Source organism: Dermochelys coriacea, chromosome 17, assembly GCF_009764565.3.
Source record: "Dermochelys coriacea isolate rDerCor1 chromosome 17, rDerCor1.pri.v4, whole genome shotgun sequence".
NCBI lineage: Eukaryota > Metazoa > Chordata > Testudines > Dermochelyidae > Dermochelys > Dermochelys coriacea.
In genome coordinates, this window is record NC_050084.1 from 5,566,052 (window position 1) to 5,593,448 (window position 27,397).

The 27,397-nt window shown below is 39.2% G+C and overlaps 2 protein-coding genes across 4 annotated transcripts in view; one reads left to right on the top strand and one right to left on the bottom strand.

Moving 5' to 3' along the window:
- Positions 1 to 490: 490 nt before the first annotated feature.
- Positions 491 to 14,679, bottom strand: RNFT1 (ring finger protein, transmembrane 1). 3 transcript variants are annotated; one of them, XM_038375885.2, is made up of 10 exons: positions 14,542 to 14,640; positions 12,683 to 12,729; positions 11,412 to 11,842; positions 10,989 to 11,065; positions 9,907 to 10,007; positions 9,097 to 9,250; positions 7,793 to 7,951; positions 5,556 to 5,621; positions 4,526 to 4,627; positions 491 to 1,506 (listed from the first exon to the last, which is right to left on the bottom strand). In XM_038375885.2, the coding sequence occupies exons 2-10, from the start codon at positions 12,727 to 12,729 to the stop codon at positions 1,372 to 1,374; spliced, it is 1,272 nt and encodes a 423-aa protein (XP_038231813.1). In that variant the 5' UTR covers positions 14,542 to 14,640; the 3' UTR covers positions 491 to 1,371. The 3 variants fall into 3 exon arrangements, with proteins under 3 accessions (XP_038231813.1, XP_038231814.1, XP_043355613.1); XM_038375886.2 differs by lacking the exon at positions 12,683 to 12,729 and having other exon boundaries at positions 14,542 to 14,679; XM_043499678.1 differs by lacking the exons at positions 12,683 to 12,729; positions 14,542 to 14,640 and adding an exon at positions 12,046 to 12,653.
- A 6,568-nt stretch (positions 14,680 to 21,247) lies between these two features.
- LOC119844686 overlaps positions 21,248 to 27,397 on the top strand; it is a 72,949-nt gene continuing 66,799 nt past the window's right edge. The window contains exons 1-2 of the mRNA XM_043499681.1: positions 21,248 to 24,842; positions 25,400 to 25,512. Of these exons, the coding sequence (XP_043355616.1) occupies positions 25,503 to 25,512 (10 nt within the window). The 5' untranslated portion in view covers positions 21,248 to 24,842; positions 25,400 to 25,502. The remainder of the gene's footprint in view (positions 24,843 to 25,399; positions 25,513 to 27,397) is intronic.

Below are 27,397 nucleotides of genomic sequence, written 5' to 3' on the forward strand. Positions count from 1 at the left end.
TGCAAGCTCTGCTAGTGAGGCTATGCATAGTGGGGACATGCAGAATCAAGTTGCTTAAATCAGAGCCTCAATGTTGATTTAATTAAAATTGACCTCATTTTGTAGTGTAGTCATACCCTAAGATAGGAGCACGTTCTCTTGCAAACAAAGAAACTAAGCACATCTCAAAGTGACAGTTTCTTTAAGTGTTCAATTGAGTAAGTTCCAAAACAGCCAAAAACTAAGTTCAGGCTAAATTCAGCCCTGCAGTAATTCACTGACAAGATAGTTTTTGCCTATTATGTCTGAATGGAAGAGGTGAGGAGAGACTAGTAAGCAGAGGGTTGCACAGTTACTGTAGAGATTAATCATCAGTACATTTGTCTTTGAAAAAATTATCTAGTTTTATGGGGCAAATGGTAATCTTTCATGTGTTGCACATATTTAAAAGTTGCTGTTATCAGTGGAACAGTAACAAATCCTTTATGCTTACAGAACATGCACCAGCCAAAAGAATTTAAACTGCATTTATTCTCTATAGTCTATGCACACTACAAATTGTATATATAATATAAAATAGATTCTCCCCTCTAAGAAAATTTGGTTACCTGATATATTTGACAAAAATATAGTATTAAGATTTGCTTTAAAAATACAAACTTTATAAAATATTAAGTAAAAAACTTCCAGCGGTGGTTGGGTAATTTATATGATAAGCATAAGATGGAGAACGATTCTTATAGATCTGCAATGGACCTAAGTGGGGAAATTCTTATGATATTCCTCAAAATGTAATGAAAAACAGTTAATGACATAGGTCTAACATGGGAAAAAAAAGAGGGCTCATTTTTCTGAACTATCAGGTTCAGCATTAAAAGGCCTACTCTTTGAGTGTAATGAGTAGCTCTGCAACTCCCACTCAAGTCCACAGGAGTTGTCTGTGCTCAGCATCCCAAGATCATAGCCCACATCTCTAGCTGCTGTGTTTGGTAAAGTCATACAAGAATAAATGCAATTTGGAACACTGCAACTATTGTAGATGTTCATGTAAAACAATGAGTGAAGCAGTTGCTCTAAGTAACAGTGCAGCATTTTCTAATACTTGACCATTTCTCTGAAATATTATGAAAAATCAACATAGTGTTGGATTTTGAACATTAAAAAAAATCTTAAATTTTAGAATTAATCTATGAAAAGGCAGTTTTCAATTTATGCTATGTTTTAATAAACTCAAATTTTAGAACATTTGATAGAAGTACTTGAGGATCTTAGATAGTCCTTTGCTAATCTTAAACACAGTCCCTTTACCATCCACAGTAGTATCCACATTAAACTGCAAAACATTTATTCAAATGAATGTACACTGTAAAAAAAGTAAAAGTATGACATGTTTTAATAAATCTGTAGATGCACAGAAGTGGCTCCATCCTTCCATTTGTTAACATGGTCTGAAATAATAGTTCTGCACAGTGGACATGTTTTCTCTCTATTGAACCATAAAGAGATGCATTCTTCACAAAATATGTGCTGTAATGAAAAGAATGACAAGTACTTGATGTTTTTTTTAACTGCAAGAGCACAAAAAATCTAATTTATTACAACCTGTTTTTCAAAACAATTTAGAATACTAAAAATCTAGTTACTCTCCTAATAATTAATGGGTCTGCTAAACTATTCTACTTACATAATTGCATATAAAACCAAGCTAAAAAAAAAATTAAAAATTGTAAACTCAAGCATTCCGATCTTAGGAAATGCCAGAAGTAAGGTTACCTGTGCAACGCTGATCAGCCCCTTTATGCATAAGTATTATGATAGTATTTAATTACATGATCACATACTATTTTTTGCCTCATTCAGTGCACGGAACAGATGGTGCGCACTTCATAAGCAGCCATTCAATATTGTGTTTTCTTGTTTGATGTGTGGCCCTATGCCTTATTTCCTGCATGCTATTTGAACTGGGCTCTGAAAACAGAATTATTTTTCTCATGGGCTTTTCTACATCACAGAGGGATTAAGGTATCCACTAATCTAGGGTGCCCAATTTGAGACACACAGGTCCTGATTTTTAAGAGTCCTTCGCATTATACAGCACTTTGTATATTCAAAGCAAAGCTCTGTGGTACAGAATTTAACTGTTTTACCCTTGAGCCCATTGTTTCTATTCCTGCAATCTCCCACCTCAGTTGCTACACATCTTCCAACTTCTGCAACAAGTGATGCAGAATCCTACGGCCAAGTTTTTAAACTACACCCTAATTCATCCCCAGAGCAGGTGCATCCTGTGTACCAAATGAGGCAGAGATCCTGTGGGAAAAAATAGCATGTGATCACATAATAAAACTGTACCACGATGCTTACACACAACGGCGGGGGGAGGGCCACATCAAAGTTGCACAGATGTTGTGGCATTTCCGAGCAGTGAACCTTTGACTTTGCAACATTAATAGTGTGCTTTAATGTAGTATTTTTCTGGTGTGTTACTTAAAAAAGCAGTCTGAAAAAACCCCAAATTTCCTCATGTAGCATCATAATGACACCTATGTGATTCATCAGCAGTTCTAAAACCTTTAGGATCCACCTCAAAGACCTCTGCAAATTAGAGTTAAAGGAGTACATGCTAGCAATACTAGTTTGTCTTCCTCGAGATGAACCAGCACTAGAGGCGATCAAACACACCCTGACACAAGAGGAATGGTGACTCCTCGGTTCCATTCCTGGCTTTGGAGGAGTGCCTAGTGGGCACAAACTTCCACCCATTGCCCCACCAAGTGTGGCCCCTTCTGACCTATCTGCTCCTCTTGGTCCCAGTGCCTGTCTACGCCCCAATACTGGCTCCTCACCCAGTTCTGGTCTGGCTACCTAGCCCTAGACTCCTTTTCTCAGGCTTTTCATCCTAGGCCCACTCTCCTTGTCCAGCCATTCCCAGCTCCTTCTTACCCTAGTTCCTAATCTAATCTGTGTCTCCCTGCATACACGTTGCTCATCTGCACTACCTTCCAGTCCCAATCTTAGTGTTCCTCCACTCTTTGGTACAAACAGTCCCAGTTCTGACTCCTACACTCTGGAACCTCACATTTGTCTCCCTCTCTCCTCTTTTTACTGGCCCCACTGGTTCAGTTCCAGTATCCCCCTACCCTAGCTCCCAGTCCAAGTTTCGCTCTCCCCCTGCCAACCTCCAATCCCAATCTATTCTCCCACCCTAACTCCATTCTCCTCTCTTCCCCACCCCTATGCTCCTTGTGCCAATCTACACCTCTTGCAAGTCAAGCTCTTATCCCACCCGCCTGCTTTCAAATTAGGTGGTTTCATCCTCCCTGTTGCCTAGATCCAGAAGAGGGGTCACTGAGAGCACAGGAAAGACAGGCTCCTTGCACTCAGTTCAGGTGCCCGGACCCAGACACAGCCCTGGCAGCAGCCCCGAGTTGCAATTGCAGGAAAATGTCCTCCTGAGCCCTGAGCAGATTTTCACAGGGAGAGCAACAGGTACATCCCTGTCACAAAGGCAACCCCCTGACAAATTTAGAGTTTCTGCTCCAAAGCACAAGGGAGCTAGACAGCCACTAAAAGAAAAGTTCACCGGAATTTTTTTTAACAAATGTATTTTCCCCTAGCCTCATTCTCAGAAGGGGCTGGATTGTTTTGGCTGAAATTTTCAAAAACAAATGAACAAACAAAAATCAGCTTGAAGCAGACACCCAACATGGAAAATTTCATCCCAAACGGTTAAAGTTTTGCAAGTTAAAAGCAACTGAAAACAAGGTCGTATAATGGGAAATGTTGGGCAATCTTAACAATAGACTGTGCTACCAACCCTACCTGTAGCAACAGCAATTACTTTATTTAAAAAAAAAAAAATCTTTGCAAAGCATCAGCAGTATGAAGACTTGCAAGGATTCTAGAAGTACATGGACAGGAGTGAAGTACTGCATAGACAGTGCAATCAAGTGAAAACAAGTTGATATGCTTTTTCTACCCCAAGTGTATAGTGTCTTCAAATCTCCTCAGAAACATAGGAATTGCCATATTAAATCAGATTCATGGTCCAGCTAGTCCAGTATGTTGTTTCTGACTACAGAAACACTATACGCTTTAGGGGAAGGTGCAAAAAAACTCTCCTAATCCATAGTAGTTAGATATTTCTTTAGTCTTTGAAGCATGAAATTTAAACTCTTCCAAAATTTGTTATCAACACTGTATATTCTTTTATCCATATAAGTGTCCCAATCCCTTGTTGAATACTTGCTAGTATTAAACTGTTCCCATACAATATAGTACTGAAAGCTGCTGTCTTTAGCATATAATATAAAATTTCAAACATTTTAAAAAAAAAGTTGCAGGCAAATATACACAAGCTAGCAAGACTTACAATACTCTTCCATCAAAAGGGAGTTTCCCATTCACAAGCATCTACAAGTTTTTTCCATAAACCTGTTGCTACTTTCCAATTGACACTGTCAACATCAGTTTGAGTCACAAAGTTTCAGAACAGAAGCCTCCTCCCACATTGTGATTCTCCAATTCAAAATCTCTTTAGAATTACCTGACAGATTAGAAGAATAGGCTTTTGAAATTCAGCTTGGCATATTGAACAAATATCATCTGCTTCAGAACACTGTCTCTTGCTAGCTGTCACCCCATAGTGCTGTTAAAAAAAGAGATTTTTACAGCAGATGTTAAGATCCAGAAAAGGATAAGGAAGACTGAAAGGGTGTGGTTAGAGGGGAAACTAGAAAATCCCTGGGGTAACAGGATGTTAGGTGTTTCAATCCTTAGGATTATATTGACACATACATGCTATATTGACACATACATGCTCCAGGACAAGGTGGTATTTGGGTATAATCTACTGAGCACACTATGTGGGGACTTTGAAAGTAATTTGCTACAAAATTCTGTCATGAGCTGTTACACATTGACCAGAATGAAAACACATCACTTACTGTTAAGAGAGTATTGCTTACACAGACTATGTAAGGTCTTTTAGCATTAATCTAATTACATGTCAAAAATCCTCCTATATATTCTGGTACATGCACAGCAGGCTCTAGATTAAATTACAATACATTTTATCAACCATCCACTATTCTAGAAAAAGATTAATTTTTTATTCTGAATGGAATATCTATTTATTCAGTTATTTTGCCAAGATCTGGGTCTTACTCTGGTATATTTCAGTTAGTTGCTAATGAGTAAAGGTTTGCTACTTTGCTCTTGCAGATGTGAGTCAAACAAATATTTTTCCCAGTTTTAAAATATATTCTTTACATCATACTTTATTTACATGGTATTCAAATAGTTTACCTCAAGATGCTGCTTACAATAAAAAAACTGATCACTTTTAAAGTGACTTCAGGTCGGCCCATGATTGTGAAGCTGAGAAATTAAATTTTACAGTGTAAGAAACTGTAAGAAGGGAACAAACAGTGGGATTACTTTGGAAGTTGAACTCCATGTAACTAAAAGAACACAATGTGATCAACTAGTACACAGGAAAAAGCTATCTTCAAGAAGAATTATTTTTGTGGAAGCCACATTTGTCACTTTGTTGTTTCAGAGAATCCAATACTCACTGGTTGTGTACAAAATATCCGCAAAACCTGTCTAAAGTTTCTCAGATGTCCAAAAAGGCTCAAAAGCTGAAATTGAGAAAAGAAAAACAAAATTATGCTTAATATTTATTTCCAAGAGCTAGATTTTCAAACTTTCTGCAGGTTTTGAAGTGAAGAGCCTCAGTGCTAAAATTCCATGCAACGCTTTGCACATTTGGCCTTCAATGTTTTATTTTTAGTCTGGTAATGAAATAATTATAGGTGGAACTGGTAGCTCTACTTGTTACTGAGTTGCCCAACACTTCCCCTTTTTAAAGCTATGCTTTTGGTTGCTTATAAACTTTGTCAAATTTTAACTGTTAAGTCTGAAATTTTCCATGCTGGGTGTCTGCCTCTCATGCAAAATTTCAACCAAAATGGTTCAGCTTTTCCAAAAATGAGACTAGGGTAAAATATATTGTTTTGCCCATGTTACAAAAATTCTGGTAACTTTTTTTTTTGAGATGCTCTCGCTCCCCCATGTTTTGGAGGAGGGACTTGCAATTTGGCAGCGAAATGTCTTTGTGTCAGGGATGTGCCTTCTGCCATCCCCAAGAAAATGTATTCATATTTGGCCAAATTATATGCCTTTAAAAATTATAGTTCATGTATGCTCAGTAGAGACTTCTTAGATTTCAGCAGCTAATATCTCAGAAGAGTCTGTCCTTACTGGAAAAAAATAGTAAGAGATCATGTAATTAAAGACTGTATCACAGTGCATATACACAAGGGGGCCAAACTAAGGTGGCACAGGCAACTTTATATCTAGCATTGCCTAACTTGTGAGTACTTGATTTTGCAATCTTAATAATGTTCTTTTAACATAATGATCTTTTAATTTTGCATGTGTATAGTAAACAATAGAACACAGCTGCTGTGTTATATATAAACTGTACCAAACCAAGATAGTTTTGGATATGCCTAGTATAAGCACAGAGTAGAATAGTATCAAAGAGACAAAGGAGAGTTAAGGAGTACTTGTGGCACCTTAGAGACTAACGAATTTATTAGGGCATAAGCTTTCGTGAGCTACAGCTCACTTCATCGGATGCATCCGATGAAGTGAGCTGTAGCTCACGAAAGCTTATGCTCTAATAAATTTGTTAGTCTCTAAGGTGCCACAAGTACTCCTTTTCTTTTTGCGAATACAGACTAACACGGCTGCTACTCTGAAAGGAGAGTTAGGTACCCGACTACACTGAAAGTCGATGGAAGTTGATACCCAACTTCCCTTTGTGACTGGGGAGGTTTTAAGCCATGTTAAGGAAAAACAGATTAAGCTGACAAGTTAAAATAGTGGAATGGAAGCCCAAAGCAACAATTTTACATAATGCAAGATTTTCCAAAAGGAGATGGTTTCATTAACTGGAATTCTGCCCATCTCCCATGGCAATTTGTTTACATACTGCCTACAAGAAGTCTACAAGTAACAGTTAAGACTATTATTTGGTGCATTACTCCCCATTCTGTCCACAAGTTCTTAATATTTTTTTTTCCACCCTAGTTCAAGTTTGGTTTTATTTTGGAAGCCATTTATGAGTTTGACAAAAGCGACCTCAATTTGATGTAAATTTCTATTTAGAAATTTATATTGACTGTACCAAGGCACATGGGCACTCTACAGCAAAATTACAACAAACAAACAGAATAACAGAAGTCTCTAATTAACAAAAAGCAAGAACAAAAAACCTCCCACCAACCTGATTCCCTATTATTAAAAAGGCCTCTCAAAAATAGTGCCATGAAGTTTACCAAACTCAGGCTCCGGCAGATCTCCCAGATACAGCAGGTACTAGAGGCTCAGGCCCTTCACCCTCAGAATGCCCTAGTGCTTGCTGTGTTAAAGTGAAATTCAGAACTTGAACTCTCCAACAGTGAGAGCAACCCAGTAGATCTTAGCTTGAAGGACACAAAACATATTAGCCATCCTGGCATTAACAACTCGTTCAGACAGAATTCCTATTCCTAGCAATTTTTGGACTGTGTAAAACATCATTAGTTTTCTAATCATCCTTCAAAGGGAGGGTGAATAGATTTAGTGCCTGATCTAGCAAAATTTTATATTGATTTTGGAAGGCTGTATTAAACCAGCAAGTCAGCTCAAACTCTGGGGAATATTTCAGAATACATTAATTTGTATGTCTACATCTCTTCTCTGGTAATTACTGCAGTATCATTTTAATACATTAAAATACAGAGGAAGGATAACATTTACATACTTTTAGGATGAAGTAGATCAGACCTAGCAATACACCAAGACTCCACCCCAGTACATTGTCCAGCTCCCTATAGCCAATAAGATAACGAAACCAAATTGGTATGGGGACGAATGTACGGTAATACTGGCAGAATTCTTCTAACAGCATATACCAGTAGCCCTAGGAACAACAAGAGGAATATGTAAAAATACATTTAAAATACAGATAATTTAAAGTTAATGCATCTTTTCTATATATTTATCTCTTTTTAATATTTATCCCTCATTATATCTTAACTAGTGACTCAACAGATCTGAAATACTGTTTGGAAACATGAGTCATTAAAATCCCATACATGTAAGAGTTACAAAACAGCATGGTATTACATTAAACTCCTAAAAAATGGGGTCAAGATCATGATTTTTAAAAAGGAGTTAAAAAGAAGTTTTATCATGGGTTAATTCACTAACACTTCACCAATTAGAGTCAGGTGTCAAGACAAAAAACAAAACTGATGATCTTTGGCAAGTCCTTAGTTGACATTTGTCAACTATCCTAAAACAGCTGCATAACTGGCAGGCTCTGCTCAAGAGAAGGCCAGAAAAACCAAGCTACAAAAGATCAGAATAGGGGTGCCTTTGCAGAGTGCCTACCTACTTACCACTGTTATCAGTCTTGCTTTCATAAACATTAAAAAAAGAGGAAAAGTTACACGAAAAATGCAAACAGAAAAATTAATTTTAGATCAATTTTCAGTTAAAAATTGTCTGCATGTATAATGCTGAGAAAAACGGGGCTTAAGAAAAGGCCTTTTCTTTTACAACCACATGTAAATCAAAACTCCATTTACTTCCCCCACAAGTTACTTTGTGTTCTTTAAAAGCTCCATGCCCTCCCTTTTAAAACAGTTTTGCAATCGGTTTATAAGCACCTAGAGGACAATACAATAAGGAATAACCATCATGGATTTGTCAAGAACAAATCATGCCAAACCAACCTAATTTCTTTCTTTAAAAGAGTTACTGGGCCTGGTGGATAGGGGAAAGCAGTAGATGTAACATATCTTGATTTTAGTAAGGCTTCGCAGTCTCACATGACATTCTCATAACCAAACTAAGGAAATGTGGTCTAGATTAAATTACTATAAAATGGGTGCACAACTGTGCTCAAAAATAGTTGAGAATGGTTTTTTCCTTCCCCTGCATTGACAGATAATGTGCAGAGCTTTAATTAAGAAAAATGTTCCTCTAGGTGGAATTCATGACTGGCTGATTGTACTGTAAAAGGATGTTCATGCTAAAGCTAAGTATAGATTATTTTCTTACCTTGGATTTAAAAGACATCATAAAAGAAGGCACCAAGAGAATAAAGCATTTGAAGTCCATGAAAAGGAATTTCAGAATAAAGTCTGTGATTCCCACGATCCAAAGTACCTCCCAGAAGTTCATAAAATCCACAGTAGGTTTTAAAAAGATTAAGCTACAAAAAGAAATATCTAAAATTACAAGGGTACGCTCTCCAGAGGTACACACCATGAATGGATATTAGCGTACGGTTTCATTTAAAATGGTACTTTTTTTGTTTTTTTAAAAAAGCATGTTTAGATAGTGTAATGTTTTCCTCTAGAAGGAGCGGGAAAGAGAGAGCTTTTGTCATCCATGAAGAGCTCCCCATTTCGAATCCACTTTACATCTGCATCGTAACCATCATCCTGCCATACAAGTACTTGCTCCCTTTCCCATTCTGCCAATGTTGCCCCTTAATCAGTTAGCGGGGTTGTTGTACACTAGTGAGAGAAGAAACTTAGACACATGCCCTGCTAGAGACTTATGGCACTGTATCCCCAGTACTCCCACACCAAGGGGTGACAGGCTGAGAATCAAACCCAAGTTGAGCCAGTGAACCCCAGACACAGGGCCTAATCTTGCAAACCCTTTTTCACATGAGTGTTCTGCAGTAAGGCTTTGCAGGACTGGGCCCATTATTTATTTATCTGTTTGTTTGTTTATTTGTGTTAAGTGAAGCCAACTTCTTGATTCTCTTAAAAAAAAATGCCAGGAACAAAGATGAGATTTTCACAAGAAATGACATTTCATTTAAAGTGACTAACATAACATAGATGTTCTGCTAATTACCTGTAATAAAGTGACTGAGAGTGAAAGGTATAATACAAGAGGAGAGATGACCCGGTTAGGAATATCAGTACCCAAGCACATTGCAACTTGGAGCACCTTTCCTGTAAGATACACATTAAAAATGTAATAGTTTTCTGTTACTTTGATTTTTTTTTAAGTCTCAAGTTAATTTCTTTCACACTCAATAAAACTAGAACTGCAGTATTTGAACACAGTCACTAATACAAGATGCTGCTATGTTACTTTACACCATGAAGAAGTAGTTCAAGGGCAGATCATTGTGCTCACACAGATCTCCATGCACTTTAATGGGGTGAAAAGACAAGGAGGACTTGTGGCACCTTAGAGACTAACAAATTTATTTGAGCATAAGCTTTCGTGAGCTACTTTCCACTGAATGCATCCAATGTCGTGAGCTACAGCTCGCTTCATTGGATGCATTCAGTGGAAAGTAGCTCACGAAAGCTTATGCTCAAATAAATTTGTTAGTCTCTAAGGTGCCACAAGTCCTCCTTTTCTTTTTGCGGATACAGACTAACACAACTGCTACTCTGAAACCTTTAATGGGGTGAACGCCCAAGCAAAAGTGTTACTGCTTGGGCGTTCATTTCATTTTGTTCTTAGAAAAGCGATTGAGGAGATAGATATATATCTATATCTCCTCAACCGCTTTTCTAAGTAACAAAATTCTCAATAACCCCTGTGCCATCATAACAGATACTCTGCATATGAAACAGTAGTTTTAACCATTCTTAAAATACAGTTAAGAATTTCTGTCTCATTATGGCAGAAGCATTGTCAGGCATTTTGATATGCAAAGTCAGAAAAAGAGATTGTACCAATATTTTATTTTAAATTTGCAAAGTATGCTTCTCTGACAAATGCTAAGTCAGGTTTAGAAGTGTGTAAATTTTATTGATAGCTAAAACATTTACATCTCAAAAATCCTATGATATTTATCTGTTTTGTTTACTAAATTAATATAAATCATTTCACATTTCTCTCAAAAACTGATGCATGAAAGTCTTGGGTAATAGTTAACGTAAAAACACTTCAACTTCGTTGCAACGGGCAATACTTACTCTTAGAAAAACCTGATTTACAATGCTTTTGTTTGCATACATAAAAGTTGTTAGCAGCCCAATTCCAAGAGAAATGCCTATTAGGAAAAATGGGTCAGTTATATGGAGGAAAATATGAAACTGGATTAAAATAAAATAAGAGCAAAATAAGTGCACTTCTCACAAGTACTTGCAATAACAGAATACAATTTTAACAGTTCAGGCAATCAAGCTAAAATAATTAAGCTATATTGTATATGCTAACAAAAGAAAAACAGATTAAGTGATTGAAATCTCTTATAGGAAATTTCTCCTTCCAGTGAAGAAATGAAATTAAAATAAAGTTAAAAGTAAATCAAATTATACTTCAGGCACGCTCAAAAGCAGGATTGAATGCAGGAAAAAAGGGCTGGTTCCCTCATACCATACTCTGTTATACTCTACCGATTATATGCTGCATGGTCAGTTTGATACACAGAATCAAGATGTATGGAAGACTTTTGTGCAGCCACTGGAGGAGATATCTGAGCTCAGAGATGGAGCTGCCACTGTGTTCCTCTGAATCTAAGGTGGAATCTTCAGACCCCCTCGCTTCATTGTGGGAGTGGCCATGTGAACGGCCCTGGGAACCTGATCGAATGTGCCTGAAACTGGGGTTTTCCCCAGCTTCTCCCAAGGCAGAACTTAGCTGGATGTGAACATCTCCAGTATGGTGGCAAGAGCCTTCTCCTGGCAGCCCTGCTGTATAGGCACTCTGAGAAGACGAGGGAACATCACCACTTCCAGGGGCATTGTGGAGATGAGTGCAATTTGATTGCATGGCGTTGAATTGATCTTTCTCTGGTCCAGATTCTTTTGTCTCACTGCTATGTCTCCTAAAGGGGAGGGGGGGGGGGAAAAGCCAGTTTTAAAGGAGCAGTGTTCCATTCAGTTAGGAAAAGAGAATTGTCTCTCTGAAATACACAGCCTTTTGGCCATCCTGATGATCTAGATACATAGACCACTGGTACAGTGATAGATATACAAATACTGGGTTCTTTAGCTCTGGAGGTTTGTATTTTAAGCTCCCACCCCTTACCTTAATGAGAAGCCTCTGTGTGAATTGCTCACAGCATCCATTAACTTACTCTCATTCAATGATGTATACTGTAACCCTCAATGGGCTGCCACACATACAGTCTGGAACAGCCAAAGCTACACTGAAAATTAGAAAGCACCCAGCTGAATAGGAGGAGACAGGCACTAGCTTGTACAGCGGAAGTTTTAACATGATATATATGTTTATAGAAAAAAGTGGGGAACCATCATGAGATTAAGAAGGAAATAATAAAGGTGGGGGATGGGACCTGCACATTTAAGCATCCATAAAATGGCACGTATTTAGACACAGACGAGTCTAATCAAAATCCAGTGAGTACTGAAAACAGAATGCCATTACGGGATTACCAAAAGAGATTATCCTGTCGGGGAAGTGAGTGGAACCAGGTTAATCCACTTTTTAAAAGGCACTGGGAAAAGCCTGGACCATATGGGGGCTTTGCATAGGCAATGTAATCCTGGGGGGAGAAGAAAGCAGGAAATAAAGAGCAAATGTGTGGGACTGGGTTAGGGTTGGTAGAGAATCTAGGTCCAAAGGCAACTGCAGACAGTAAAGAGTGGTCCAATGGTTAGAGCAAGAAATCTGAGTTTTATTCCAAGTGCTGTCATTTACTCACTGTGTCCCTTTGCAATTCATTTCATTTCTGTGCCTCAGTCTCCCCATCTGTCAAATGGGTATAATAGTTCTTATATACTTCCCAGAAATGGTGTAATGTTTCATTAGATATTCTTTGTAATGTGTTTTGAGATTACTGGATAGCACAGAAGGGCAAAGTATTTTTACAATATTTATCTGTAGCAAACACTACAGTTGTGGTTTAGTTGGGATTTTCATTATAAACCTTTTTCAGTTGCTCACCATTTTCTCAAAAATGCTTTTTTTTTTTTGTTGGACATGTAGGAAAGTTTGAGTAAAATCTCTTGACCTATTTTTCAGTTATGCAAGCATGAAAAACATACAATCTGAATTGCAAGAAAATCTCAATATGCTATTTGTGCACATATCTACATTAGCAAAGGCTTAACATTTGAAACAAAACTAGATTCTGCTAATTTGTAAAAAAAAAAACAAAAACAAAAACTTGAGTTATTAGCATTTAAGAAAAACTGCATGCACAGTAAAACTTCTCACTAACATTCAGAGCTATTACGGACATATTATCTGTTGTCCTATGATCATATTGTAGGCCTCAGTCTTGCAAAAATTCATGTACTGTACTTAGCGTGTGTGAGTAATTCGATAAGCTGAAGTCAACAGGAACACTTTAGTGTATGAATAAAGTTTCTCATCCACTGGTTTGGAGGATCAGGCCCTTAACATTTATGTTGCAAAAATTGATTAATTTAATTAGCACTCTTGATTTGGTGGTTTATGACCTGCTCCTGCAAAAGTACAAAGTAGTTCCTATACTGTAAGTAATTCCATTGTTTTAATAGAGGTGCTATGCTTAGTAGTAAGGCTTTGCAGAATCAGCCCATGGCAGTTTACCTGTTTAGAGAACTTTAAAAATAACTGCATTTATTATTAAATCATACTATAAAACATATAGAATGCACAATATGGCTGAGTTAATGTTACTATGAGAATTCTTTTCACTTCCTAATTTAAGTATTTAATCGGCACCCTAATATTATATTATATATATATATATATATATATATATATATATATATATTAAAACATTTTGTATTTTAATTAATGGATCTCAAATCTACTTTCTGAACACTGACCAAATCAGATTTTTTTCCAAAATTCTCTTTAAATTTTACTTTTTCAGCATGTCAGATCCTCCTACCCAGGCCTGAGTTTATGGGATGCTCCATATGGGGTGCATCAGAAATGGCGTCCTGCAAACAGAGGTTCTGAAGCCAGCTGTCTAGCCTGCAAAACATCTGTCTGTCCCAGTGTGGAGTGATGAGCCAACACGGCATCCTGGCCTGACACCATCACATCAGAAGGTCACCCTGCTGCACTGCTGAGTTCCTCCCAAGGCAAAGACGCCTATCCCTGGTAAATATTGTTATGAAGAAAAGAGCACCTAGAGGAGTGCCACTCCCCGCTTTCCCTTCCCAGCAGGGACAGACCCTCCTGTGCCAACCTAGGCGAGTGGGTGAGAGGTAAATGCCCCCTTTCATCTCCCCCCAGGGGTGGGACTGGGGCAGACAGTAAGGGGCTAATTCCCCTTCCACCTTCCTCCCCGGGCAGGGGGATGGAGGGCAGACAGGGAGGGGCAAATGCCCCCCTTCCTTGTGCCCGGAGGATGGGGGACAAATCCCCCCCTCCCATCTGAACCCCAGATAAGGCGGCGGGGGGTGGGGATAAACTGTGCGGGGTAGCCCTCCCCCCCTTTCCATTTCCACCCCGGCACGAGACAGCGAGGGCCCGATCCCCGTTTACACGGCCCGAGGTCGGAGCCGGGGGCAGATCCGCCGCAGCACGGGTCAGGGCCGAATCCGCCCGGCCCCGCAGCCTTACCGCTCATAACGCGGCCGGGGCTCCGCGCCCAGCCCCGCTGCCCGGGCCGCGGCCTCCCAGGGCCTCCATCGCTGACGCCTGGGCTAGGTTGGGGGCGGGGGCGGCGGCAGCAGCAGCTACCGGCGGGGGGAAGAGGAGGAGCTGGGGAGGAGCAGGAGGAAGGCCCGGCGCCGTCTGTCGCCCTGGCAACAAGGCTCAGGCCCTGCGTCCGGCGAGCCGCCGAGCCCGCGGGGGCGGGGGGGGCCGCTGGTGAGGAGGGGGAAAGGGGGAGTTGTGGGGCGGGGGGAGGAAGGAGAGGAGCTGGGGCGCGCGGGGCTGGAGCGGCGGCAGGCAGGGTGTGAGGAAGAGTGGGTGGGGCTGAGGGGTTGAGAGGGAAGGGGGCCGCCAGTGGCCTGAGGGCAGAGAGGGAGGAGCAGGGATTTGGAGGGTGCTGCCTGCAGGTGCCAGTGGGTGGAAGGTGGCTGGGGAATGGCTTTTGGTGACGCTGGTAGGTGCCATATGAGGGTGCACGGGGCAGTGGCAGGCCACGGCTGGCAGGAGTGAAGTTGGGGGGGTTACGACTAATTCCCCGGGGACCGGGAGGGAGGTGTGGGCTAAGGGGACAGCTGAGAAGCAGGAGTCATGATTTCTCATCCAGGCTCTGCCACTGACCTGAATTTGGGCAAGTCACTTAACCCCGATGTGCTTCAGTTTTCTCTGTAAAATGTGGCAATACCCACGGACGGGGGTAAATTAATGTTTGTCCGGTGCTTTGAATCGGAGCAGTATATGTGCAAAGTATTATGATTTTGTATTATCATTGTTAAGGTTAAAACTCTCATTTGAAACTCTGTAAAGGTTTAAATATTTTTTGGGATTTGTACTGGGGTGATGGGGTTCAGATTTTGTGATCTGGATCTTTGAAGGACGGTCCAGTGGTTAGGGTGCTAGTCTGGGACTCAGCAGATTTGGGTTCAATTGCCAGCTCTGCCACAGACTCCCTATATGGTCTTGGGCAGGTCACTTAGTGCTTGTGAACACAGGGAGTTATTCTGGAATAGCTGTTCCTGATTAACTCCATGTGTGGATGTTCTTATTTCAGAATAAAAACATCTGCACGTGGAGTTAATCAGGAATCGGCTTTAAATTCACATCCTATCTTATTTCAGATTTATTTTCATGGGTAAAGATTAACTCTTAGTCTCTCTTTCTGTGCCTCAGTTCCCCATCTGTAAATTGAGTGATAATAGTACTTCCCTGTCTCATAGGGTGTTGTGAGGATAAAAACATTAAAGATTGTAAGATGCTTAGACAGTATGGTAATGGAGGCCATATAAGTATCTGAAAGAGAGAGATAAAGGCATTTGAGTGGGTACCTAGTGATAATTTGATTAAAAAATAGAAAGATATAAAATTAACATGTCACGCATTAAATGGATTAAAAGTTGGCTAACTGATAGGTCTCAACATGCATCTGTAAATGGGGAATCATCATAGTATGACTGTGTTTCTAGTGGGGTCCCTTAGGGACTGGTTCTTGGCCCTTTGTTATTTAATATTTTTATTAATGACCTGGAAGAAAGCATAAAATTATCACTGATAAAGATTGCAGATGACACAAAAATTGGGAGAATGGTAAATAATAAAGAGGACAGATCACCCTGATGCTGAGCGATCTGGATCGCTTGGTAAGCTGGGCGCAATACTGTTACTCACTTTGACAATAAAAGTAGAAATTAAGGCTTGCATCTTGCAAAGTGACCTGTGTGGGCACACCACTTTGTCCATGTGGTGCATCCCTGAAGGATTGGGGCCTACAGTGATCAATACACATCAATCTTGAATTCCAGGTCCCTATTTTAAAAATAAATGTTTCTCAGTTGTAAAAGTGCAACATAATAGAAAAGTAATATATTGGTTTTATATGCAAAACTATTACAGAGAAAATGCTTTTGGATCTGAGAATATGTCTCTCAGTTTTCAACCCAAGGGGACTTTTTTATACAAAAGTTATAAAAACTCTTAAATAATTATTTCAGTACAAATTAAAGATAGAACACTAATTCAGTAGCGCCGCTCTCATTTCTCTTAATTAAGGCCCCAGTCATTCTGACTCGTACTTAACTTTAAACTGTGAATTGTCCTATTGACTTCACTGAGATAAACAGTGTGTAAAGTTAAGCACACGTATTAATCTTTGTAGGATCAGGGCCTGAGTCATTAAAATAATAGAGTGGGTGCTGTTTTAAAAACTTCAGCATTTACATCTTCCTGTGGTAATTGAGAATAATATATATGGTATTGCAGAACAGTAAATGCTGAATTTTAAATTGCACTCACTGTACTAATGATACTTTTATGTATATAAACACTTTACAACCTCAAAGTATACATCGATATTAATGGATTCATCTGTCATTAATCTAATTACTTAGTGATATGATCTATACAACATTCTTACCTGAATGAGAGTGTCTTTTTGTATACTATGCCCCATTTAAGCACCTAGGGCTTGATTTTAAACGGTGCTGAGCGCCCACTGATCCCATTGAGTTTTGGCTGGTCAATACTTGTGAAAATCATGTCCTTCAGTGCATAGGGTCTTGTGTGGTATGGATTGTGGGTGGGGGGAAAAATTATCCAAAATCCTGAGAAGTCTTCTAGAAGCTATGGGTCAGTTCCTGTTGAAGTTTAATGGGGATTTGTTTCAACATGAATTTGGACAAAAGATAAAATCATTTAAAAAATTGTATATAGGTGCCAATGTAAGTTAATGATCCTACAGGAATTCTTGTGTCTTTATTGGTCTGATTTTGTAGGTGCTCCATACACAGGATTTCTAGTGGGAATTCTATATGGATTGAGCACTGTGCACCCAGCTCCTCTATAATTTCTGGTTTCAGAGTAGCAGCCGTGTTAGTCTGTATTCGCAAAAAGAAAAGGAGTACTTGTGGCACCTTAGAGACTAACAAATTTATTAGAGCATAAGCTTTCGTGAGCTACAGCTCACTTCATAGGATGCATTTGGTGGAAAAAACAGAGGGGAGATTGATACACACACAGAGAGAACATGAAACAATGGGTTTATCATACACACTGTAAGGAGAGTGATCACTTAAGATAAGCCATCTCCAGCTGCAGGGGGGGGAAAGGAGGAAAACCTTTCATGGTGACAAACAAGGTAGGCTATTTCCAGCAGTTAACAAGAATATCTGAGGAACAGTGGGGGGTGGGGTGGGGTGGGGGGGGGGAGAAATGGGGGAATAGTTTTACTTTGTGTAATGACTCATCCATTCCCAGTCTCTATTCAAGCCTAAGTTAATTGTACCAGTTTGCAAATTAATTCCAATTCAGCAGTCTCTCTCTGGAGTCTGTTTTTGAAGCTTTTTTGTTGAAGGATAGCCACTCTTAGGTCTGTAATCGAGTGACCAGAGAGATTGAAGTTCTCCAACTGGTTTTTGAATGTTATAATTCTTGACATCTGATTTGTGTCCATTCATTCTTTTACGTAGAGACTGTCCAGTTTGACCAATGTACATGGCAGAGGGGCATTGCTGGCACATGATGGCATATATCACATTGGTAGATGCGCAGGTGAACGAGCCTCCGATAGTGTGGCTGATGTGATTAGGCCCTATGATGGTATCCCCTGAATAGATATGTGGACAGAGTTGGCAACGGGCTTTGTTGCAAGGTTAGGTTCCTGGGTTAGTGGTTCTGTTGTGTGGTGTGTGGTTGCTTGTGAGTATTTGCTTCAGATTGGGGGGCTGTCTGTAAGCAAGGATTGGCCTGTCTCCCAAGATCTGTGAGAGTGATGGGTCATCCTTCAGGATAGGTTGTAGATCCTTGATGATGCGTTGGAGAGGTTTTAGTTGGGGGCTGAAGGTGATGGCTAGTGGCGTTCTGTTATTTTCTTTGTTGGGCCTGTCCTGTAGTAGGTGACTTCTGGGTACTCTTCTGGCTCTGTCAATCTGTTTCTTCACTTCAGCAGGTGGGTATTGTAGTTGTAGGAATGCATGATAGAGATCTTGTAGGTGTTTGTCTCTGTCTGAGGGGTTGGAGCAAATGCGGTTATATCGTAGAGCTTGGCTGTAGACAATGGATCGTGTGGTATGATCTGGATGAAAGCTAGAGGCATGTAGGTAGGAATAGCGGTCAGTAGGTTTCCGATATAGGGTGGTGTTTATGTGACCATCGCTTATTAGCACCGTAGTATCCAGGAAGTGGATCTCTTGTGTGGACTGGTCCAGGCTGAGGTTGATGGTGGGATGGAAATTGTTGAAATCATGGTGGAATTCCTCAAGGGCTTCTTTTCCATGGGTCCAGATGATGAAGATGTCATCAATGTAGCACAAGTAGAGTAGGGGCATTAGGGGACGAGAGCTGAGGAAGCGTTGTTCTAAGTCAGCCATAAAAATGTTGGCATACTGTGGGGCCATGCGGGTACCCATCGCAGTGCCGCTGATTTGAAGGTATACATTGTCCCCAAATGTGAAATAGTTATGGGTGAGGACAAAGTCACAAAGTTCAGCCACCAGGTTAGCCGTGACATTATCGGGGATACTGTTCCTGACGGCTTGTAGTCCATCTTTGTGTGGAATGTTGGTGTAGAGGGCTTCTACATCCATAGTGGCTAGGATGGTGTTTTTAGGAAGATCACCAATGGACTGTAGTTTCCTCAGGAAGTCAGTGGTGTCTCGAAAATGGCTGGGAGTGCTGGTAACGTAGGGCCTGAGGAGGGAGTCTACATAGCCAGACAATCCTGCTGTCAGGGTGCCAATGCCTGAGATGATTTCTGTTTCAATTGAAATATTTAATTTAGTTCAGAACAAAAAGTTTTAAATGGCTGCTGGAATGATGGATTGAAAAAATGTCATCACGGAGAAGGAATAACTTTCTTAAATAATATTTCTAGCTAGATTGTAACATATATGTTAATGATTTTCCCTGACTGAGGTTTTTCAGCATCATATAATTAAGAAGTTCTACATAAAGCTGACAAGAGCACATAAGGAAATCTGTGTCTGATGAAAGTATCCCATGAAATGGATAAAGTTGGAGGAACATCGGGACAAGTTCTCTTATTGTATGACTTTCAATGCCACTAAAGGAGGGCTGGAATCACCTTCCTTTGGTGATTGTCTGTATTGTTCCATGTGTCACACAGAGGATTCTGCTAAAGAATAACGTAAATTGCTTACATTGCCTCAGGGAATGAGCATGCTGCTGCCTCAGATCGTTCTAGCCCAACAGCAGAAAGATGAGCTTGGGAACCAAGATTGAGATAGTTCTGCATGGCAACATGTTGAAATAAGATGCGACCTCTGGATCAGCCATACTATAGTATGTTTAAAATATTTACTGAGACAAGGTCGGTGAGTAACGTTTTTTTATTGGACCAACTTTTGTAGGTTAAAGAGACAAGCTATTGTCTCTTTTTTATTGATACAATAAAAAACGTTACTCACCCACCTAGACTCTCTAATATCCTGGGACCAACACAGCTACAACAAAACTGCAAACTTAGTATTTTATTACTAATTTTTTACTGTAATTTATTTCTCCTTTAGGTTTTAGACAAACTTGGAGCTGCTCTTGCTGATGACATGAAGCACCAACCAAGAAATCCTAAACAATGACAAATGATTTTCTCAAAAAGAAAAGGAGTACTTGTGGCACCTTAGAGACTAACAAATTTATTTGAGCATAAGCTTTCGTGAGCTACAGCTCACTTCATCGGATGCATTCCGATGATTTTCTGTCTCCTTGGCCAGCATTTTGTTAAAAATATTTTAGCGAGTGTCCCAATCAACCTAGTCTACTAGTAAGTGAGTTATGGGAGCTTTGAGCCTACAGCAACGTAACGTGAACATGTACAAATCTCTTGTGTCATAAAAGTAAAGTGGATTATTTTGTTCTCAGTTATAAAATTGTACTTTTAAATTTTTCAGTGTAGTTAATTGATCTGAAATAAGATTAAAATGTTATATATCTTTTACCTTGTATCTAACAGGCTTTCAGTATTTTTTTCTCTCTCAGGAAACTTGAAAAGAAAAGATGATGGGTGTATATATGAGGGTTTTCTCCGTTGGAGCTATGATTCAAGTCCAGATTCAGTGAGATATCAAAGTCATATAAGGATAGATTCTTGATAGATAGAATTTTGTCTGAATTAGGATTGTAGGATCTAGCCCTTTGAGCAGACTCTTCTTTGAACGGAATTCATGTGGTAGCAGACTTGACAGGTTTGGAAGCATTTGTGCGTGACAAGGAGGATGGGAATATCCAGTTCTTCATTATGGAAGCTGATGACTGAATGTAGGGAGGATGGTAGTGGGGCTGCTGTCCTGTTGTGTATACAGTTCTGGACAAAATCCTGAGGACCTTACTCAGGCAAAAATGTCATTAACTTCAATGGAAATTTTGCCTATGAACTGAGCAAGGAGCTGAGGATTTTTTTCCATATCTTTAAAATCTTCTTAAGCATTGATTGTCTGTCTACTAGAATCTTTTGCATAATGACAGGTTTCAGAGTAGCAGCCGTGTTAGTCTGTATTCGCAAAAAGAAAAGGAGTACTTGTGGCACCTTAGAGACTAACAAATTTATTAGAGCATAAGCTTTCGTGAGCTACCGCTCACTTCATCGGATGCATTTGGTGGAAAAATCCGATGAAGTGAGCGGTAGCTCACGAAAGCTTATGCTCTAATAAATTTGTTAGTCTCTAGAATCTTTTGTTGCCAAAGTAGTAGTGTGTTTTTAAACCTGGGAATTTCTTGCTCCACATTAAGAGTAGCCTGAACTTAGTCTGTGGTATCTTTACCCTAGGCAATGGTTATTTCTCTTAATAAGAGTAACCTGATAACAGGACTTGCTACTATGGGAATTTATTATTCCCCAGTAAGAATACCTTGGGACAGGAGCACTCCCAAAATCATTGTCTTTGTGAGAAAGTTACTACAGATTTTCTTTAGGGAAAAGTTACTCTCCCTGTCTTAAATACCTAACTTTAAGCCACAAAAAAGTAGGAAGGCAGAACTTTTAACTGCTTTGTGCCTTACTTACCAAGGTGTTTTGGTTTTTTTTTAAATAAGAACCAAAATAGAAGACCTCACTACACTTTTGAACATCCCTTTAAAAAATCACAAAACAATGTATTAGTTTTCAGAGTTAAGTACTTCATCACTTGTTTTTCAAATTAGGCATTTGCTATCTCTAAGGAAGAAGTTCATTACTATTTTGAAGTCCACTGCATTTGTTTTTGCAAGAAATATTTTATAGAGGTGTTTCTGATCCATTGCTTCTGTCAGCAGCAACTTGCCATTTACCCTTCTTTAACTGGGGGGTTAGAGGACAAAGATAGGCAAGGAGGTAATGGCAGTATGACTTCTTCATGCGTCACGCTGCCAAAGGAAGAGAGCATGTAGGGAGTAATGGAGGGGTCAGATCCCTGTGTGATTGCCCTGGGATCCATGAAACTTTTTGACAGATCTCAGAACATCCATCTCATTCAAGGATTCTCCCCTCCATGGCTCTACAAACCACAACCTGGAATAATGCTTCAGGAACTCCATGAATTAAGAGTTTCTTGTATTACTCTTCACCTCCTGCATCTTTTTCTGTTGGTGGATATATCCAATCTTGGAGTTTAACATTTGAGAGTAAGGCCGAGTAAGACTGGTACATGAAGAAGAAGTAAGCTCTGGGTGACTGACTGAGTCTGGCTGACTCTGGGTGTTCTTTCTGAAAAATAAGAGATTCCTTCAGGTAAACTTTTTTTCAGGATAAAGATATTTAGAAGCAAGTTTGGCTCAAAATAATTTTACTGAGGACTAAGACATTCTTGGGAAAGAAGGCTTGCCTCTATATTCTGTGGCACCAGTCCTTCCTCTCAGTGGCTGACATGGGCAAATTTTCTCTACTAAAACTTCTTTCCCTAACGTGATAATCAACAGTCGTGGCTCTGGCAGCAAAAAATGACAAGAACTATTTATAAAAGATGTTATGTTCTTGTGATAACCCAAATGTTCTGTACCTAGTCTTCCACAAACATGAGTGAGATAGATCAGAAGAAGTTGGAAGAAGATACAAGGATTTGGCTGAAGCAACAGCGCTTAAAAGCTGCAGAACGCATTAGCTGTCAGTTAAGACTTGGTGAGTTAAGATATACTGTCTATGCCATATATATGTGGAAACAAGCTTGGGCAATAAAAACAATTGCCACTATCTGCAAATCTTACTGTTACAGCTAAATCTTTGTCTACAAAAGTATTAAACAAAAGATTTGAGAGACTCAAATCCAGCCACGTACTCTATTTATGAATAAACAAGAATGTGATTGCACCACAGAAATAATGGGTCAGGTTCTGGTTCCTTCTCTAGCTGCTTTTGCGTCATTTTGGTTGAGCAAAGCAGCTGTAAAGTAAGCAGATCTGGCTTCCTAAGGATTCTCCTACACTTGAAAATCCTTGGGAGGACTGTAGCATCTCTTATGCCACACATCATGCTGTCTTTCAATGCATGGGCCATTCCTATAGGAAAGGGGCATCGCCAGTGTGTCCCTCCACTCCCTTGATTTCCTGGGTGCCAGTATGGCTTTTTGGGACAGTAGGTTGCTGGATGTGAACAAGAGCGGTCCTTTGTCAGCTCTAATTTATGCTGAGGAATGGCCCAGTCCCTGGTTGGCCCAGAATCTAGGGATTCTAATGATGAATAATACCTATATCTGATACCATACTTTTCACTGTGCTTTTTTTCATCGATCTCAAAGCACTTGACAAAGGCATTACGTATCATTATCTCCATCTTTTCAGATAAAATGCCACCTGAAAGCAAGCAAACACAGATTTGCAAAATGGAAGGATGTGGGCTAAATGGGTCAAATTTATCCCTGATGTCATTCCACTGAAGTTGGGGGAGTTAATACCCTGGATGAATTTGGCCTGCGGTTTCATTTGTTACTACAGATGTCTCTCACATAACTGTCACAGTTACCAGGCTAACTGTGCTTCTGACTCACTCCTGATTTCTGAGTTCCTCCCCTCTCACATCTCATCATGTACGTTGGGATGGAATCACCTAATTCTCCAACTTTCAGACTAGGTCTGACTTAGTTTCAGTTCCTGCAGTTCTTTTTCCTCTAGGAACTATGACAGGGGTACCCAATGATCAGACATCTTAAAGGAAAGTTTTTATTTTTTTTTTTAAAAAGCCTTTCAAAGAAAAAGACCGTAAAACAATAAAACAGACAATATTCATGTCTAGCTATCCCATGTGTCTGTCCATCTTCCAGATGGGGATCCTGGTAGACCTAAGCTTCCTATAGGCACCACAAGGCTGCTAGGCTCTGAGTGACAGTCCCTTCCATTAAATCACAAATAAATTCTCTATGTCTGCTGCAGGGAGTTTTCTGTCTTTAAAAGCTGCTCAGTGCTTTAAACACACACTCACAGGAATTGTCACCTTTAACCATTTAGTGTCTCTTTTGATCTCTAGACTCCCAGTCTTGGCAGAACAGATGCATAACTTTAGGCTGGAACCTGGAAGTAGGCCATTGTCTTGTAATTGCTGCCCAGTTGTTGGGAGGTTGCTTACATAGAGCCACTATGTTGTCCTTTCCTGCTTGTCTTTCCAACAGTCCACTATTAAGATAGACCAGTACATCCATACAGGAAAGTTAAATTATCTATTATAGCTATACAGTGACTTTACCTCACTGACCAGGCCACAGATAATATTCACACAATTATTACATATCAGTATGCTCAGATTATTACCTAGCAGCTCCATGCCTGCCATCGTAATGTCCACAAATTTCATTCACATGTTTTCACCTTTCAGTATGAAATTTAAGAAGTCACTGTATGCCATTATTTCCTGCCATAGGCTCTGATCCTACAGTGAGTTCTCTGCAGTTAGACCTCTGTACCTGTCTGGAGACCCGCTGAAGTCAGTAGGATTCTGTGCAGATCTCATAGGAGGACTGAATCCATGCTGCTTATTGTCCTTTTTTGTTTATTTTGTGTTTTTTTATAAAAAAAAAAAATCAGGTAAAATATATCTGAAGAAAATAATGTGCAAATAAATGAAAGAGAAATATATATAGCAATATCATACCAACTGCAGCTTAGCAGTAATTATGGTTTGTTCTGCAGGAATGTTCTGCTGTTTTCAAATTAACTTTTTACCTTAGGAAATCTGAAAAATGTCCTGGTTAGTATTGCTGTATCTCCTATCTGAAGCTAGAAATGAAACAGCTACAGGATTCCTTATTCGATGTATGCTCTTAAATAAATTGGTTTGCATGTGAAAATGACTAGTTCATGTAAATGGCTGTATTAAACAAGATTTTTTTGTGAAGTTAAAATTAAAAATTGATTCCCTTCAATAATAATAATAATTAATAATGACTTGACTTTTGTGTCTTGAAAATATTCACTTTTAAAAGTGCTTTATAAATATTAATTGCACTTAATTGGAATTCCAATCTCTGACTCAATCTCAGGAGTCATTCTTAGATACCTTAAGGTTAGAAAATGCAATTTTAATTTTGCTTTTAAGTCTTTTGGACCTGATTTTTTGCTCCCCAAACTGTGTGTATTCATCTGCAATGTGAAAAGAGTATAAAGTGGGATTATGACACAACCAACCAGAATTCTCCACTCACTTACACCAATGGTAGTATTTTGTACCCAACCTGCATTCGCTTTGCACAGGTGTAAGATTCCACACAGGGCGCAAGGCAGTGGAGAATCAGGTCCTTTGAGTCCGATCTTGTATTTGTTTAATTGTGTGTTTTGGGCGTGCAAGATATGGAGGACTCAAGCCTTGCATTTGTAAATTACTTTTAAAATCAATTAAATATTGTTTTCTGTACACTAGATAATAACTCTGACAGACTGGCTCCCGAAATGGTGCATTTTCTTAATGAAACTTACAACATAGTAGCAACAGAGATGGAATTGTTATTTGCTACACATGAGGCATGGAAAAAGGTAGCTTATTCTTTCTCCAGTTACAGTTTTTTGCTAAGAAAAAAATTTTAACTTGTTTTTTTAAATATTATTCAGCAAGTAACAATCCAGGTAATTTATATCCCCTCTCATAGGTTATTTTGAATCAACATTAACATCTAAATTAAAGATCTTCTGGTAGATATCCAAAATCGTAAATTGTTTGTGACTAGAACACCATTTATATTAAATTTGGCATTTATAGTCAGAAGATTCATATAAGGATCTACTTCCATCGGAGTGGAATTCTAATCCGACATCAGTAGCTTAAAAAAGGTCATATTCTGTTGAAAGCAAAGACCTCAATTTAGCCATACACAGAGGATCTGTTTTCCAATTAAATGAAAAAGGTAAAGTAATACATTTGATTCAACCCTTAATAATGCTTTCTTAAGTGTACCTGACATTTAAAAAAATAAATTGGAAATATCCACATAGAAAAAAACATAATTTAAATTAGAGATAAGGCTACCATAACTGTACTGTGCTTGGGGGTTGGGGAGCAAATCAGGCCCCAGCAATACCCACAAAGCCTGATTTAAGGAGTTCTGATTCAGCCCTCTCAATTCCCAGGTCCCCTATCTTCCACAATAAATCCACATCATCATTACATGAGTGGAAAAGCAAATTTATTTAATTTGATGCATTTTACTTAGTGTGATCGGGGTCCCAGGGAGCCATGCTGTAGTCACTCAATTAGGATCAACTGCAAATAATGGGGCAAACAAACCCCAAGCTGGTGGATATTCCAATATTTAGACTTACCAAGCAAGCACAAAACAGCTTCTATAATACCTTAGTGGTTACCCAGAAGCCTACAACACAGTTCCCTTAAAGGAACCCAGCTTCAGGCCTCCATCCAGACACTCAAGTCAAATACAAAAGTTCTACCAATCCCAAAGGATTGGACACTTTACCTCCCAGATTAAGGAATATTTCAGACCTTACCCAAATTTTATAGCCAATTCTTATTAATTAAACTAAAATTTATTAGAAAAGAGAGAGAGTAGTGGTTAAAAGCTCAATATACATACAGACAGGAGTATAGTTTCGAGATCAGCTTAATAGTAGAGATGGTAAACTTTGTAGTTGCAAAGAGTTCTTTCAGAATTAGTCCATAGGTTATAGTCCAATGTCCATATTCAGGGTAATCTAGGTGGGACTGGAGATCTCAGCCTTATGATTTAAGATTCCCCTGGCTGAAGCATCAAGTAGATCTGAGATAAAAAGGATCAGGACCCAAGGGTTTTTATACAGTTCCAGGCCTTCTTTGGACAGCTCAGAGTCCTTAGGCGTACAATAGGCAATCAGGGAGACTTTGAAGTGGACATATTTCCTAAGCATCACTAGTAACTAGCTACAGGGATTAACACAAGGTAATTTATCCATTAAGCAGTTTATTACGAATTTTAAAGAGACATATAGACAATGACACTATTTCATCCAACGTTCATCTAAATGTTAATATTCCCTGTTGATCTTTGAATCAATTGCTATAGTGATAGATAGGAGCTGTCTATTTACATGGCTGACATCTAACAAAATATAAGTAAACACATACAATTAGTATCACCTCCAGTTCTCTAACAATACAGGTTTGCATTTCAAAGTTCTAGCCTATCTAACATGGAATGGCCCTAATTACCATTCACATATTTTTCTAACGTGTCTCTAAAGGTTGACTCTGGGTCATTTAGCCTGCAAGCCGCTTAACCCTTTCTATTGGCACCATACTTGACACACTTTGTATAAGATTCATTGTAACTATATAACAGTGGTAGCAACAATGATTTGCATGGTCATATTCTAATTAGATAACATCACACTTAGAGATTGGAAGGTCCAGATATGAATACTTTCTTTTCTA